Source organism: Carcharhinus amblyrhynchos, chromosome 21 (genome assembly GCF_965287045.1).
Source record: "Carcharhinus amblyrhynchos chromosome 21, sCarAmb.v2.hapA, whole genome shotgun sequence".
Classification (NCBI taxonomy): Eukaryota; Metazoa; Chordata; class Chondrichthyes; order Carcharhiniformes; family Carcharhinidae; genus Carcharhinus; species Carcharhinus amblyrhynchos.
The window spans coordinates 11,586,233-11,603,411 of record NC_137344.1 but is presented as its reverse complement, the minus strand read 5'-3'; the positions used below and the strand labels follow the sequence as shown (position 1 = coordinate 11,603,411).

The 17,179-nt window shown below is 39.9% G+C and overlaps 1 protein-coding gene and 1 long non-coding RNA gene across 3 annotated transcripts in view; one reads left to right on the top strand and one right to left on the bottom strand.

Moving 5' to 3' along the window:
• The window catches only part of LOC145356640 (E3 ubiquitin-protein ligase rnf213-alpha-like), a 168,548-nt gene that overhangs the window by 105,024 nt on the left and 46,345 nt on the right, over window positions 1–17,179 (top strand). Inside the window, exons 30-40 of the mRNA XM_080209486.1 lie at window positions 141–277; window positions 1,562–1,657; window positions 3,652–3,770; window positions 5,999–6,121; window positions 7,832–7,887; window positions 8,251–8,404; window positions 9,136–9,271; window positions 10,383–10,571; window positions 13,129–13,259; window positions 15,238–15,395; window positions 16,076–16,288. Coding sequence (XP_080065612.1) covers window positions 141–277; window positions 1,562–1,657; window positions 3,652–3,770; window positions 5,999–6,121; window positions 7,832–7,887; window positions 8,251–8,404; window positions 9,136–9,271; window positions 10,383–10,571; window positions 13,129–13,259; window positions 15,238–15,395; window positions 16,076–16,288 — 1,512 coding nt within the window. The remainder of the gene's footprint in view (window positions 1–140; window positions 278–1,561; window positions 1,658–3,651; window positions 3,771–5,998; window positions 6,122–7,831; window positions 7,888–8,250; window positions 8,405–9,135; window positions 9,272–10,382; window positions 10,572–13,128; window positions 13,260–15,237; window positions 15,396–16,075; window positions 16,289–17,179) is intronic.
• LOC145356643 (uncharacterized) overlaps window positions 9,215–17,179 on the bottom strand; it is a 75,708-nt gene continuing 67,743 nt past the window's right edge. For both annotated transcript variants that reach the window (XR_013889176.1, XR_013889175.1), the window contains exons 2-3: window positions 13,459–13,641; window positions 9,215–9,301 (exon numbers count right to left, since the gene is read on the bottom strand). This is a non-coding gene — a long non-coding RNA (uncharacterized LOC145356643). The remainder of the gene's footprint in view (window positions 9,302–13,458; window positions 13,642–17,179) is intronic.

The window sequence follows — 17,179 nt, the reverse complement described above, 5'->3', positions numbered from 1 at the left end:
AGTCTTGCCTAGCAATGCCACAGCTGGTGTTAAAAGTACAGAAATCTACTTTGTTAATTGTAGATTATTTGTTAAGATACAGTTGTGATGTTCACTGTATTCTCATCTGTGGTCAACGAACTGTCTATTCTTTGTTTCAGGTTACAACTTATTCACGGCTTCTAACAGCTTCTGATATTGAGTTTCTGCAAAGAGAAGTGAGTGAGAGTATTCAGACTGTCTTCTGTTTCTCGCTGCAGCAATTTGACACAGAACATTCATTTCTGAAGAAAATAAGGTTTGTTTTCAGCTAGTGCTCGCATGTTAAATTGTTTAACTGTTACCTACTGATTAACAATTGCCTTCAATGAGTGCCAACAGCAAATAGCTATTTTTTTTGCCAGTGTCACAAAGCACAAGTTGTATTCTGAAGACATTGAACTTTTAAATTTAGTCCAGATATTGCTTTTTTATTACAATAATTTAAATTACCAGTTTTCTTGTTAGGATAGGGTCTTCAGAATGTAAAAATGCCCTATAGGCCAATAGGAATAGAACATTCATCCAATCAGACCTGCTGTACTATTTTAGTTTAGCAAATCTAATTTTTTTAATCAAAATTCCCACGCCTTTAGCGACCTTAATCTTCTATTGTCTTCCCGGATCTAGTGGTGCGCTAAGGCAGACTTTTATATGTTTCCATATCTAGTAATTCCCAGAACAGGTTGCTAGTCTGTCACCATGGGGCTTATCTTGTAGCTGATCAGTAGCCTTTCCCATTCTTACTGCCAGCCATTGGCTTATTTTTCAGGCTGTAAAAATTGACGTTCTCAACCTGCTTGACCTCATTACAAATACACCTCCTTGGCCATCGTGTCCTGGGGTAGGACTCGAATCCAGAGCTTCTGGCTCAGAGGCAAGGATACTACCTACTGTGCCACAAGATCTCCTAGTACCCTTAAGTAATTATTCCCCTTTTAAACACCTCAGTCAAAATGTGGAATGGATTCCAAATTTTCAGAATTATATTCTTTCAAAAGTTGTTTTTAACTGGCCTGGTTTGACTTTTAAGATACTGGTTGTGGTTGTCTGTCTCTTGCTCAAAACATGACAGACAATAAATTGTCTTTCAATGTTATTGCAATATCTACTTGTAACCCTGTATGCCAATAGTTCACACCCATATCCCTCCTCTACAGTCCAAACTTGTATGAAATATATTGTTGTTTTTTAAATGAAATAATTGTTTTGATGTTTGGTGAATTGATGTAATATACAGAGTACCTCAAAATATCGTATTTCTGATGAGTAAGCAAGCAGTAAAAACATGTCCTAAAATATTTGGTGGTAGATAAATGGCTGCCTGCTGTTTACTTATTATAGGCTGTTATCTGGGTCAGTTGTATTCAAAGTTTACCCCTCTCATTTCTCCAGTAGACAATAAACATCCTACCACAAAAAATAGTGTAAGTCATCAGTTAACTCCAAGGGAAGACCTTCTTCATTCTTGCTTCCTCATTGTTCAAATGTAAGCAAAATGGTGACCTTGTTAAATGTCCTGACTTATTTTCTTTGTCTCTAGGCACTGTGTTGATTCCAGCCAAGGAAACAAAATCTTGCTTGTACAAACAGACTTTGAAAACAGTTCACAAAGTGCAAATGTGATTGCTTCTGCAAAGTGAGTATCGTCCCTGCTTTCTCTCCTCACTCATACTCTCTTTATTTTTCTGCCTTTAATATGAATTAAAAGAGCATCAATCTAGTTATGGGCTCTTCTGTTCTGTAGTATTGTTACTACATTTGCAAAGCATTACAACTTCCTTTCTTGAGGATTAATGTATACCTTTTATATTTTAATGAACGAGTGAAAAGTCCCTAAATTCTAATTTGCTAAAATCATCATGCAGTGATGATGCACAACTACATTGCTTTTAAGGAGTACCTTAAAGAAAGGAGGGGGAGAAGATGGACTTAGAGCATGAGCCTAGGCAACTGTGGTACAATAAAGGGAATGAGAACATACAAGAAGAGAAGAAAGTATCAGGGTTCAGGCTGTATTTAAGGCTAGAGGAATTTACAGAGGTGGGGAGGGGGTGAGATTGTGGAGAGAATCAAACACAATAATATCAAAAACCGAAAATGCAGGAAAATCTCAGCAGGTTTGACAGCATCTATGGAGAGAGAATAGGGCCAACGTTTCAAGTCTGATTGACCCTTTGTCAGAGCTAAGGGCAAAGAAAATCAGAAAAGATTTGTACTATGGAGAGGGGGGGGCCCCTCATAATATAAATCTCTTATGATTTTCTTTGTATATAGAAAGCTAATCCCATGACTGCTGGTAATGTTGCCTTTTCTAATTGAAGAAGCAAAGGGGGATATGATTAAGACAGGCAACAGTGTCCTAGATGGAGATGCTCTGACCATGATCAAGTGGCAAGAATGGATCCAAGTAAAGGTCGGTGCTACTGATCTGGACAATGCAGACTGATCTGACCCATGTAAAGGGTCAAGAAGCATGAAGCAGGCTAATGCACCTTAATTGTTGAAGTTGTCATTGTGGGATAGAAACAAAGAATTAAACATGAAGTTTATTTGGAAAGATGGACATCGGTTTGGAAAGTGACAGCAGGTTCAAGAACTTTGAGAGAAAAGTTTAGTGATTATATGGTAGTTTGCAAGGAGAATGCTTTTGAAGAGTTTGCAAGGAGAGTGCGGTTGAAGATTTGTTTTTAATGATTCTGGTTTCGACTGGGAGAGCGGAAAATCAATTGCAATGTCAGCTAGCACAAGAACCACCAAAAGAAATTGATAATCAGCATGTTAATAGTGAATGGAATTTCCAGAAAGGTGGATCTCATGGACAAGATCTGCTCAGAGAAAATGTATGAGAAGACTGGGGAGAAATGAGAGACAACAATGGATGGCTGTCGTATTGAGTTGAGACAGAAAGCTCAAATGACCAAAAGTTGGAGAGTGTGCTAACCTGGTTAGTTTTGTCCCAAGAGACTTTAGTACAAATTTGGCCAGGTAAGCAACTCATTCAGTGAGTATTAACCTGTGACACAGCCCGCAGTTTAATTCTGTTTCCAAATTTCATCAAGATTTGGTCATAGACATCTTCTTTATAAAAACTGATTTAGTAATGGGAACTTGGATTTTCTTCCTGAGTGTGTATCACTTAATACAATCATATGATCACCTGATACTGAATACTGGGATTATGTATTGCTGGAAGTGCAGTTAATATTTTGCAGGTGCAGCCATTACGTTATCTGTGCAGAGATGATCTCATAATTTAAAGTTTTTTTTATTAGTCACAAGTAAGGCTTACATTAACCTTGTAGTAAAGTTACTGTGAAATTCCCCTAGTCACCATACTTCAGCGCCTGTTCAGGTTAATGCACCTATCCAGCATATCCATTCGACCGTGGGAGGAAATCGGAGCATCCGGTGGAAACCCATGCAGATACGGGGAGAATGTGCAAACTCCACACAGGCCGTAATCCAAGAAATTCTAGATTTCAAGAACAATCATTTCACAAAAAAATTGGCACATTGATATCAAAATCATTGCATGCATGCACACAAGAAATTTTAATGAATGAAAGATTACTCAGTTTGTACCTGTATTATAACAAGTCGTATTATAACAATACCTTGCTCTTTTGGTAGGTATTCAACTATAAATGAAATCAATAAAAACAAAAGTAATGATTGGACAGTTTATGTATACTTCATCATTAAATTACCAAGAATGGAAGGTGGATCAACATACGTAGGATTTCATGGAGGTAAAGAAATTAGATTATTTTCCCACAGTTTGATTTTTTTTTTTTCCTTCTTCATGCATTTATAATTCCTGGTTTGAAGTGACATTACTGATGAGTCTGCATTCAATTATTTACAATATCTTGTGCTAATGCCATCGATTCTTATTGAATTAATTTATTTGGAACATTATTGTAGCAAGTTTTAAAATATGGGCTTGGCTAGATTGTTAAATCCAGAGGCTCTTAATCAAATTACCATGATTTGCCCTATAAGATATCCAGGAGTGCTTCTTTAGAAGATCTTTAGACAAGATCTTCAAGAATGTGTTGGAGAATTGTTTCACTCGACCAACCACTGTGATGTTCACAGATCATCGAGTCCACCATTGCTGTTCCTTCATATGATGTGGCAATGCTGGCGTTGGACTGGGGTGAGCACAATAAGAAGTCTCTCAACACCAGGTTAAAGTCCAGCAGGTTCATTTGGTATCACGACCTTTCAGAGCACTGCTCCTTCATCAGTTGAGTGATGAAGGAGCAGTGCTCCGAAAACTCGTGGTACCAAATAAACCTGTTGGACTTCAACCTGGTGTTGTGAGATTTCTTATTGTGCCCTTCCCTCATGGTAAACTGCTCTTTTACTTTTCCCAAATGGAGACATTTGGCAGGAGTGGGAGTTGGAGGAAGAGTTGCCCATCCTTTTATAGAAAATGTTGCAAATGGTTGCTTAATATATCAGTTGGATTGGTTCATTGTGTAAGCAAAGTTTAAAATTTATTTATTAGTGTCACAAGTGGGCTTACATTAACGTTGCAATAAAGTTACTGTGAAAAACCCCTTAGTCGCCACACTCGGGCGCGTCTGTTCAGATACACTAAGGATGCAATTCTACCGGCACGTCCAGCCAAGATTCATACGATCCCACCCGAGGCCAACGGCGAATGCCGTTCTCCGAGCCTCGCCCATTCCCAAAATCGGGGTGGGCGTGGGGTAAACGTCCGACCTGAGGGAGAATTTAGCATAGCCAGTGCACCTAACTAGCATGTATTTTGGATTGTGGGAGGAAACTGGAGCGCCCAAAAGAAACACACGCACACATGGGGCGAATGTGCAGACACCGCACAGACAATGACCCAAGCTGGGAATTGAATCCGGGTCCCTCACGCTGTGAGGAGTTTTCTTCAACAATGGCGGGTTGTTGATGCAGATAAGTGGGTTTATTCTAAAAGGCAATAGTTCCAGTTACTGTTGAGCTACTGAGTTTAGGTAACCAGATGGAATTTAACCCTGAAAAGTGTGAGGTGGTACAGTTTGAATGGAGTAATTTGACAATAAAGCATTTAATGAATGACATGACACTAGGAAGTTCTGTGGAACAAAGGGACTTTGACCTGTTTGTCCATAGATCTCTGAAGGTGGAAGGACATGTCAGTGGGATGGTGAAAAAGGCATATGGGATGCTTGCCTTTATCAATTAAGATATAGATTACAAAGCAGGGAAGTCATGTTGGAGTTGCATAGAACTTTGGTGAGGCCACAGCTAGAGTACTGTGTACAGTTCTGATTGCTATGTTATTGGAAGGATGTGATTACACTGGAGAGGGTGCAGAGGAGATTCACCAGGATGCAGCCAGGGTGGGAACATTTAAGTTATGAAGAGAGGTTGGAGGTTGGATAGGCTTGGCTTATTTTCATTGGAGCAGAGAAGATTGAGGGGTGACATGATCAAGGTGTACAAGACAATGAGGGACATGGATAGAGTGGATAAAGAGCAGCATTTCCCCTTAGTTGAAGGTTCAGTCACGAAGGGCCAAAAATTCAAGATGAGGGACAGGTTTGGGGAAAACCTTTTTTTTTGCCAGAGGGTGGTGACAGTCTGGAATGTGCTGCCTGGGAGGGTGAGAATGATGAGTTGCCTCACATCCTTTAAAAAGTATGTGGATGAGCGCTTGGCATGACATAACGATGAAGGCTATGGACCAAGTGCTAGGAGGTTAGGTGTTTTATACGTGTCGGTGCAAAAAGGCCTCTTATGCGCTGTATGATTCTATATTATTCATAATGATATCCTAGTAAGCTATTACAACATCCAATGGCTACTTTGAAATTATAAATTATGAGAAGCGATTTAGGGTTAATGTGCATTCTGTACTTCGCTTATGTAACATTTAATCAAAATGCAGCCCTGTCATTTGAAGTAAAAGTAAATAGCAGTAAGTCATGACTATAAAACTTCTATCTCTTATTAGACCCGTGGCAGTCTGTTCATATTGATGACCTCAGGAAGTCAAAAGACATGATTGCAAATGTGATTGCTTTCAGAGGTGTTACGATTAGCCAGCTGTTTGGCAAAGAGCCAGGGGAGCCTGAACGTATGTATTTTGTCATTTCCATGTGCTTTTCTAGACAGTCTTTAGATATCTGCAACATGATCTTAATGAACATTCAATTAATTTTAAATTTTCGTTCCTAAAACAAAGTTTCAAATATATTTGAAAACTCAAGATTGATTGATTTGCTTTTATCTTGCACAACTTTCTGACAAATCTCATGCTGTTCCCATCCGGTAAACATTTGACCAGGGTAGGGATTGGATGTTTTTAAATTAACAACCCTGGATCTAGGCAGTTATTTCAGGATATGAGCAACTTTGGGGAAGATACCTTAAAAATGACACCAGTTATATTCAGGGATAATGAATTATTAGATAATTGAATGTTCTGTCAATAATTTGAACTATTTATCTAAACCAGTTAAAAGTATCCTAAAATTGGAAGTCTTCCTGTTTGATAGATTTAGTGAATTATATAGTTAGAACTTGTGTTTTCTCCACCACCACCATTCCACACCGCCCCCCCTCCCAACAAACACACACACAAAACACATTTTTTCTGTAGACCATAAGGGTGAGCAGGTAAGCTGCATCCCTGTTTATGTGGTTCCTGTCTTGTCAACTCCCTTTTCTATCTGAGAGATGTACCTTTTTTTCTGTTTTTCATTCTCTCTTTTTTAAAGGGAGCTACAGATGTGAGTAATGGCTTTTACCTTATGGCACAGAATGCTTATCTTGCAAAGAAACAGGAAAAAAAAACACTGCCATCTGTCCTGCCAATCCAAATGTTTAAACACTACAAATCTCAAAGTATCTGTTAATGATGTTTATCTTGTCTATGCCCTATAATGTCATTTGAGATTACTTAGTATCTCCCACCCTGTTGATTGCCTCCCCTTTCACTGGAGTGAAGGGGGCGTTTTGGGGTGGGGGGTGTCCAAAGCTGGGCCCAAGAATGGTCGGGGGGGCGGTGCGGTGGTGGCCAGCGATTGGGGGGGGAGGGGTGAGGCAGGGGCACAGAACTGTCATTGTGGGGGTCGTGGGGCTGGCTGGCGATTGAGCTGGCCAGCACTCAGGAGGCTGGCTGTGCAGAGCCACTGTGCATGCACTGAACCCAACACTGACAGATTGGCGCACGCGTGGTAGCCTGCTCAACGTGCTGATTTCAGCTTGTCCTCTGGGGATAGGCCCTGGTCCCTGAAATTTAATGGTATTCACACCAGCGGCCTCTAGTGCACAAGGTGAGAGAGTTACTTCTCTGAACTCCTACCAAAAAAGACAGCATGAATTACCCCAGTTTTCATGCCAATTCGACATTTAGAATCTTTCTGGGAGAATTCCAGCCCCATATGTTTTAACTTTACTGCTTAAGCATAATTGTGCTGACAGTGTTAATGATCCATCTACCAGTAACCCAAAATAACTGCATTAATATTGTGACCTAACACAAAGTTAACATTTTTAAAATATATGTGAAATTTTTATGATTTTGTGGGTCAAATCTTAATTAAATTAACGAATTAGATTTTCTCTTTCCAACGCTTTGAATAAAAAGGTCTATTTGGTGTGTGAGTAGTTCAATAATTAGAATTTATTAATGCAGTTTTTAGCCTTTAACTTGTGCGATAAAGCCAAATGAATTAGTCACCAGGAATTCTGTTGTTTGTTGTTTAATTTATTGACCGTTTACTAATTATGGCTTTTTGAAAATAAAGTTAATATTCTGAACAGCTTTCTATTTGTATCCCAGCCATGATAGTTGACCAGGAGGCGATGACTGAAGAGCCTATAACTGAATCACCTTTTGTAAGTGTTTGCTCGTTCATTTTGAATGCTTTGCCTCATTGAATCTGCTACTGGCAGTACCTGCAGTGCCATATGTGTTCAGCGTCTGAAAATCTTGAAATTAAGAACAAGTTTTAGTAGGTTTGAGTTGGCATTTCAAAATACTGAAGAAAAATAAAGATAGCGTTACAATTAGTTCAAAACTCTCACGATAGTGATTCCTTTGCTGCGCTGGTGAGTAGAAGTGTAGTTGTTCCTGTGTAAGCAATTCGTAATTATGCTTCATTGTTGTTAAACTGCACACATATTTTGTAGCTAGTAATATATATTTAAAACTTAATCATTTACAAACTGGTTTCAAATGTAATTTGTTTCTTTAAAAAGGATAACGAAAATGTGCTGGATACAACATCCCTCATAAGGAGCTGTGTGCAGTCTGCTGTTAGCATGCTGAGGGACCTGCACCAAGGTTCTCATCGCAGCACTACACGAGTAGAGGTCCTGCTTTCGCTGTTAACAGGAGACATTGAGTTAAAAGGTTTGCTGACTACTTTACGTTGATCAAAGTATTATGTCTAAAAGTAGCAATTTACAAATTACACTCATCATGTTAAGGTTCTGTCCATCCATCCAAGTTCCTTGCAGCTGTGAGATTGTCATACACAGGTCGATGTTGATGATGAAATATCACTAGAAGTGATAAGCTGAAACAGCAATTGGGTCTTGGGCTTTTTGAGTGACTAGGATTGCTTAACCTGTTTAAAAGCATTTCATAAAATCCTGCAGTGCAGAAGGAAGCCATTTGGCCTGTTCCAACTACAATCCCACCCAGTCCCTATCCACACAACCCCATGCATTTATCCTACTAATCCCCCTAACACTAATGGGCAATTTAGCATGGCCAATCCACCTAGCCTGCACATCTTTGGGCTGTGGGAGGAAACCAGAGTACCCGCAGGAAACCTATGCAGATATGGGGAGGAAGTGCAGACTCCACACAGACAGTGACAGAAGCTGGGAATCAAACCCAGTCCCTGGCATTGAGGCAGCAGTGCATTTCAGGCAGGCAGATTCTTATTTCAGTATTTTGGATGTTGATCAATGACTCTTCAAACTGATTCTTAAATAATTATCTCATACACATTATTTACCATGTGTTTATTGCAAAATTGGACAGCATATCAATGTTAATGATTGGAAGATATTTGTGCAGTACAGAAGAATCACCTCCCAGTGGATTCACCAAACTCTATCCATTTTCTCACTTAGCTTCATTTCTGGCAATGATGAAACAAAAGCTACATTCTCTTCTGCTGAAACGAGATGAGGAATCTCTCAATGCAACTGAGTGGATGGTGCGGGAAGCCTCAAACCTTGAAGCACTTCAGGAAGGTGGTACCTTCAGGTACATTGAATTGGTTTCTCCTGTGGAGATCTAAAAACATAATTTTTAAAATGCAAAATAAATAATTATTGAAGATTCACTTTGTAAAAACAAAAATTCTCAAGGAATTAAAAAATTTACTGTGATCAGGTACTGAATTTTAATCAGTTATGAACAATTTATATTTGTGGTCTCAGCAGGCACGTACTGGAATAATTAAGCAATGCACAATAACTTGCCCACAAAAATCACTTGCATGAAACAAAATGTTGTTAATTTCATTTATAAAATTAAAGTACACTTGTGATAACCTTAACTGCAGGATGTCTAACTGAACTCATCCTAGAGGGCACAGTGGAATGCGGGCCCAATAAATTGATCTGTATTATACATAGTAAATTCATCAGTCCTGTTCTCCTATTGTAGCGCTGCACTGAGAGAACATAGGTTGGTAAAACAACACCACTATTGTTAATGTCAATTCTTTAACAATAATTGCTGCTTCTCTGAGCATGACTTTCCTCTGGGAGAAAACAATGAGCAAATTTAGCCTCGCATCACACATAACAAGTGGGAAAGCTTCTAAAAGTTAACTTTTTGTAAGTTTGCTTATTACCAGACAGTCTTTCATTTTTGTCTGATTTCCATCACAATTTCATCTCACTTAACAGCACCCACATCATTAGGCTTCAACTTCAGGTTAACATGAATGAACTATGAGAACATGTGATGGATTGCTCATTTTTAACGTAGGGAGAATAGGTAGGAGCTATGTTTCTCTCAGAACATTCACAAGATTATATCACATCCACTGTGAAATGCAAACAATGAGGCAATCTGTGACAGAGTCTTTTGCTTCCTGGCTTGGGAGCCTAATGAGACTTTAACTTGCTCATTGCACAAATGCTTTTGGGTCACTGTGCCCACTTTACATTGGGATTAACTCCTGATGTTATAAAATTATTGTCCATCCTTCCAATAATCTATAAACTTGTAAAACACCAGATTGGCTTCACTTATCAACTTCCTGTCGACTTATGTTTGCTATGCTTCACAGTCTCTCTGTGCTGACTTGCATCATGGGCCTTGGTTTCTCACCTCTTTTCAAAAAAAAATGCTTCTTATTTTACAGGCACACACTTTGGAAACGAGTTCAAAAAGTAGTGACACCTTTCCTGGCACAGATTATCTCTATCATAGACCGGGACTGTAACCTAAATTTGTTAATTGACAATTCTCCTGCATTTGTACAAAAACTTTGGATGGACATTTTTAGTGATCCTAACCTGCTGGATGTTCCTTACGACAGAAGTACCTTCAGGTAGGTGTTTTAACCAGTACAGTGGTGTTCTTTATAAAGACTGCTCACTGACCTGTGACATAATGCTTATTAAGTATAGCTCCCTCCCTCCTTCATATTGAACAGGTGCAGCATCTTTTACCTATGATGGATTAATGCTTCATACGGTGTACTGGACTTCCCACTGCTAAATAGAGTAGAATGGTTCATTATCTTCGCAGTACTTACTTGCTGGTCTTAAGTGTCAAGTTTCAGATCAACTGGATGGCAGGGGTTTGTCATTGTATTTCTTTCTCAATGAATGTTGTGCAGAGCCTAGGTTCTTGTATAAGAAAGAAGAGCTTAGCACTATAGCTCTTAAACTGAAAGGTTATGAAACTACATTAGTGGGGGCACAAAAGAAGGTTCATTGCCTAACCTGTCAGTTGATGTACAATCATTTTATCAGAGACAGACATAAATAACTAATAAAAAACTGCTGCAAAAGCACTTCATGCATTCCTATGGTAATTTGTGTCTCCAGCTCGTGGATTGCATTTTGAGATCCAATTTCAAAAATGTTAAATTGGTCTGATGCCATGCATTCTGGAACGCTCGTTTTTGATTATTTGATGCAGTGAGATGCAGGTGCAATGTCTTTACTGAGGTATGTGACACCGCCCCCTTGGCAATGCCTGATAATCGGGCATTGCCCTTGTGCAGTGTCAGGGGACCAGGCTGGCAATGTCGAAGAGGCATTTCCCCCCTCCCCTCCCTCCGACCTCCTGGCCCTTCACTCCAGTGGGATCAGGCTGCCAGCTTCCTGTTAGTGGGAACTGTTATAAACTTGTTGGAGTGGGGCTTCAGTCGTGGGCCAGCTAATAAGATTAAAATGTTCATTTAAATATTTAAAGCAGCTCTGTGCTGATTTCTGGCATGGAGCTGATGCTGCTGGAAATCCAGGACCCGGACATCGAGGAACTGTGGTGTCCAGCAGGAAGTCCGCTAAATAGCATCCGGTTATGTCTCCCAGTCCACTCCACTGCCCCCATAGAGTGTGCCCAGCACACATTGGATTGGCAGACACTCAGGAACTGGTTGTAAACCTTTATTTAATGGCTGCAGAATCTGTGCCAAAGATGGTGAATGGTAAACAGGTTTTACCCTTTAATAGTTTTGAAGAAAACTACATTTTCTAGCCTACCTAATGAGGACTGCACTTACCATGTATATGCAGGTAGAAGACTTCATGTGAAATAAAGTTCAGTTCTGTCATTGACATTGACACCACCACCACCTGTGACCAGCAGTGTGAACACAGTAAAAAGTCTGACAACACCAGGTTTTAGTCCAACCAATTTATTTGATAGTAAACTCACAAGTTTACTATCAAATAAATTGGTTAGACAAAACCTGGTGTTGTCAGACTTTTTACTGTGTTTACCCCAGTCCAACGCTGGCACATACACATCATGACCAGCAGTGTGACTCAGGGATCAGAGCTGGGTCCACTGTTATTTATCATTTACATTAATGATTCGGATGAGAATATGGTTAGTAAATTTGCAGATGACGCCAAGATTGGTGGCATAGTGGACAGTGAAGAAAGTTATCTCTGATTGCAACAGGATCTTGATCAATTGGGCCAGTGAATGGCAGATGGTGTTTAATTTAGACAAATGCGAGGTGGTGCATTCTGGTAGATTGAACCAGGGCAGGACTTACTCAGTTAGTGGTAGGGAGTTGGGGGGAGTTACAGAACAGAAAGATCTAGGGGTATGTGTTCGTAGCGCCTTGAAAGTGGAGTCACAGGTGGACAGAGTGGTGAAGAAGGCATTCGGCATGCTTGCTTTCATTGGTTAGGACATTGAATACAGGAGTTGGAATGTATTGTTGAAGTTGAACAGGGCATTGGTGAGGCCACACTTGGAATACTGTGTGCAATTCTGGTCACCCTATTATAAAAAGGATATTATTAAACTAGAAAGAGTGCATAAAAGATTTACTAAGTTGCTACTGGGACTTGATGAATTGAGTTATAAGGAGAGGCTGGATAGACTGGGACTTTTTTCTCTGGAGCGTAGGAGGTTGAGAGGTGATCTTATAGAGCTCGAAAAAATAATGAGGGGCACAGATCAGCTAGATAGTCAATACCTTTTCCCAAAGGGAGGAGAGTCTAAAACTCGAGGGCATAGGTTTAAGTTGAGAGGGAAGAGGTACAAGTGTCCAGAGGGGCAATTTTTTCACAGAGGGTAGTGAGTGTCTGGAATAACTTACCAGAGGTAGTAAGAGAGGCGGGTACAATTTTGTCTTTTAAAAAGCATTTAGATAGTTACGTGGGTACGATGGGTATAGAGGGATATGGGCAATTGGGATTAGCTTAGGGGTTTTTAAAAAAAGGGGCAGTATGGACAAGTTGGGCCGAAGGGCCTGCTTCCATGCTGTAAACCTCTGACTCCATGACCACAGGCTTCCAGAGTTATACCCATCCCCACACTTTGATCTTTTTATCTGCCGTGTGAAAAGTTAAATTGTGCCGTAAAATTGTCTGCACTTTTTGTATAATCTTTGAGGAAAATGTTTATTTTTGTTTTGTCAGCTTACAATCTGAAATTGTTGTCCACAACTACATGAAGATGGACATATTGCCAATTTCCAATCTGCTGCCTTTCAGTTGGAGAATAAAAGACTTCCTGGATGAGTTGTGGATTCAGACCCAGTACATGGAAGGTATTTGATAACTGTGTTCACAAGGAGAATTAAATAAAATTAAATATTTATACCAATGCTACAATTTGATTAAATAGAGCTAATTGGTAGGAGGTCCAAACAAAATACTGCAGTACTTCTGACTGGAAATAAACATGAAGTATCATAGAATAATGAGAGAATGTGTAAGTTTTATATGAAACCATTATTTAAATCTAACCTTGCCACTGCTTCAGCTACCAGGAAAGAATAAAATCAAATCCAGACATGCAGTGGGGTACTGTATCATCAAGATGCAGGCAGAGCATGAAGTTAGCCCATGTTTATTGACATTGATTTTTCCATCTTCCCTGTGAGTTCTGTTCCACTCTCCCCAAAGTGACACATTTAAGAATTGACCAGGCTGTGAAAGGAAACACAACATCTGTTACTACTTCAGTGAGCATTGCTTTGGAATTGTAATGGTAAAAAAACAACCAAATAACACCCCTCTTCAGCTCTATTGATATCTTGAATCCAGCCTTGGCAAAGGCTGAATGACTGCAGAATCACATAAAACATTTGCCCAATCACCCTTTTTGCATGCCCTTTCTGTGGCTCAAAAACTGTCCAACCCATTAAACCAATTACTGGCTTGCAGCCAAAACTCTATTATCCAAGTATAGAAGTGCCACGCACAGTGTTTACTTGCTTGGGTTTCCATCCCATGACTCCCTTACATCATTTATTATTTTAACCATCGGCTCCTTATCAGTTTGTTTATTCCTACACCAGAAAGTATATTTTTGCACCACACAGACATTGCGGGGTCCGATTCTCCCTCAAAAAAATTCTAAGTGTCAGATTCGCATGAAAACTGAAGTAAATCACATTTTTTTTTCAATTTGAATTCAGAGAAGAATTTCCCACAGTCTATGAACGACAGAGTGCAATATCAAAAATCATACAAAAAAATCAGCAGGCTGGAGAGGCAGTAGCATAGTGCTGAGCGGGCCACTGCGCATGTGCTGATCTGTCAGTGCTGAGGTCGCCACATATGCAGTGGCCCCTCTGTGCTGGCCTCCTGATTGCTGGCCAGTCTCGCGATCCCCGCATTGCTGGCTCTCCACTATTTCCTTCCCTTGGGCAGTGCCAGGTGCCAAGGTGGCAATGTCCAGAGGACACCCTGAGTACCCTTACAGATACCATGATACCACACATCAGTCACCTGCTCTTTCAGATAACTGACTATTATCTCAATGCAATTTCTGCAAAATACATTTTCATCAGACAGCAGAACTACATTTTGAGTTAATTTATTATTGTCACATGTACAGTGAAAAGTGTTGCTGTTTACACGGTTTTAAAGACAAAGCATTCTGTTCATAGAGTACATAGGGGAAGAAAAAGGAGAGGATGCAGAACATAGGGGTGATTCTCCCATTCCGCTGCGCTACTTTTGTAGCGCAGTGGGCCAGGAGACTCGAGCAGAGGCCGTTTCGCAGGATCCCCGTTGAACCTCTGCACATCTCTGGCAGTCGGATTTCCAGCACTGCCAGCTCTGCGCTGGAAGTCGCACGGAGCTGCATTATGTATGCAGACCCTCATTTTAATACAATTTGAATATTATTAGCGGGTCCAGGACTGAGGTATCTGGGCCCGCTTCCTCCCCACCACCACGCCAGGAATGTTTCACTCCAACAAGGTTTAGTCTAGCTCCCCACTTGTGGGAAGCTGGCAGCCTTACCCAGCTGGAGTGAAGGGGGTGGGCAGTTGAGGCTCCCTAGAGGGGTGGGTGCCAGGGGAGAGAGCCCCTGGGCATTGCCACCTTGGCAGAGCATGCCTGAGCCCCCTGGCACTTTCCACCAGCAGAAGAAGATGGAAGAGTGTATGTCTGGGTGCGTGGGGCCTTTGATTATGCTGGCTGCTTTGCCAAGGCAGCGGGGACTGTAGCTGGGAAACTTGAAATTATTGCACAGAATTAATCATTGCCTGTTCTATTTCCCAAATTCCTAAACAGGACCAACTGAGCAAAAGATGAATGAAATATTTAATAAAACTGCATTTGGAAAGTACCTCTCAAATGTGAATGTCGAGAGGAAACAGAATTTTTTCTTGAGGTATTTGAATGATTTCCTACTGATGACCATGAGCATTTCATCTGAATCTGAGTTTCAGGTAAGATATTTCAGTCTAGGTGATAACTCTAATGTTTCAAATTAGGAAAGTATTTCCACATAACTATTCATAATGAGATAGACCTTTACCATTTGAACAGACCAGAGAAGAAAATCAAGCAGGATCTCAGCCAAGTTTCTTTTGTGTGCTCTGCTGGGCCAATAAACTGAAAGTCTACCCCAATTTTTGAAATAATCTATATTGTGGGTGCATAATGTATAGTGGTAGTAAAATACAAGGCTTCATAATTAAAGTTCAAAAACCGAACACAGTAGACCATTTCTTCCGAGCTCCCCAGCATCAGATTGGGTAGGTGTTTCGGGAGGTGCACTGAGGACTCCCTCTTGGAACTTCCCAGATAAGAGTTTGCACAGTAGTTCTTCTGGGCTGGGATCATAGACACATGCCCAAATGATGGGAGTGCCAGTCAAGTGTTTCTGTATGTCTCCATGATGGCTTTCCCCATTAGCGTTCAGTTGAAAATAAGTCCCTCACAAACATTAAAAGTTAACCCTCTCACTTTTTATGCCTTAACAGGGTCTCAAAAATTCAACATTCATACTAGTATATTTGGTAATTCATGTTGAATGAATACTGTACAGCTCTGCCAGAGAAATATTTATTAAATATGTTGTCCTACTTGCTAAACTTGTTGAACTTTTTTTGCATGTTTCATTTAGTTCCTTCGAGGAGCACTGATGTCCTGTGTAAATGAACTGAAAATAAAATATGGCATTAAAGATCACATATCTTTACTTTGGGTGCACTTTGCATATCAACACTTCAAAAATCGTCTGCAAAATTTTTCACGAATTGTCGCAGTGTATCCTCACGTCCTGCAGCTTCTACAGAAGATGAAGAATGAAATTCAGAGAGCAGAAAACAGTGAGATGGTGAATATGCTGAACAACATTTCCATTAAATTGCAGAATTATGTTACAACACGTTTTATCTTTGATAACCATGGGGAAGGAAAATAATTGCATTTATTTAGTATCTTGTTGTAACATTCCAATCCAGATTATTTTCAAAGACCAATCATTGTTCTGTTGTCACTAACCTCTTAATTTTTGTCAAAAGCAGAAGAAATGACATTCTTTACTGAATGCCATTCAAGTGAATGCTATAGCCATTGATCATGCAACAGTCACAAATACTTGTGGATCACCCTTTAAATACCAAATCTGAAATGTTTCTTCCACACTTCAAGTGGTGCAAGAGTTAATTTTATAAAATTTTCAATATTAAAAATGTGTAGCAATTTCAGTGTAAAATAATTGGTACCTAATTGCCTTTGAGCTTGCTATCTGTACATCTGTAATGTATTTAGTAAAGTTAAGGACAGCAGAATTTTTAAAAAATGTGTTGTATCTGATGTCATTGTCATTTACATTATATAGAAGGATGCCATTAAATCCATTGAGTCCATACTGGCTCCCGTGTTGAGCCTGTCATTTTCCATTGTAGGCCATTTGTATCATCCTCACTGTTTGTCACTCCAAGTTTGGTAACTTCAGCAGATTTTGAAATTTCAGCCCCTATTCCAAAATTCAAATCATTTATAATAATAAAACAGTGATCCCAGCACAAACCTTTGCTGAACATCATTGTCCACCACCGTTGTTTGTAAAACTGTCTACCTCAACTCATTTCATTCTGTCTTTGCATTAAGTTGATCTTTCTCTACACCCTAGCTATGACAGTAACACTACATTCTGCACTCTCTTGTTTCCTTGTCTGTGAACAGTATGCTCTGTCTGTATAGTGCACAAGAAACAATACTC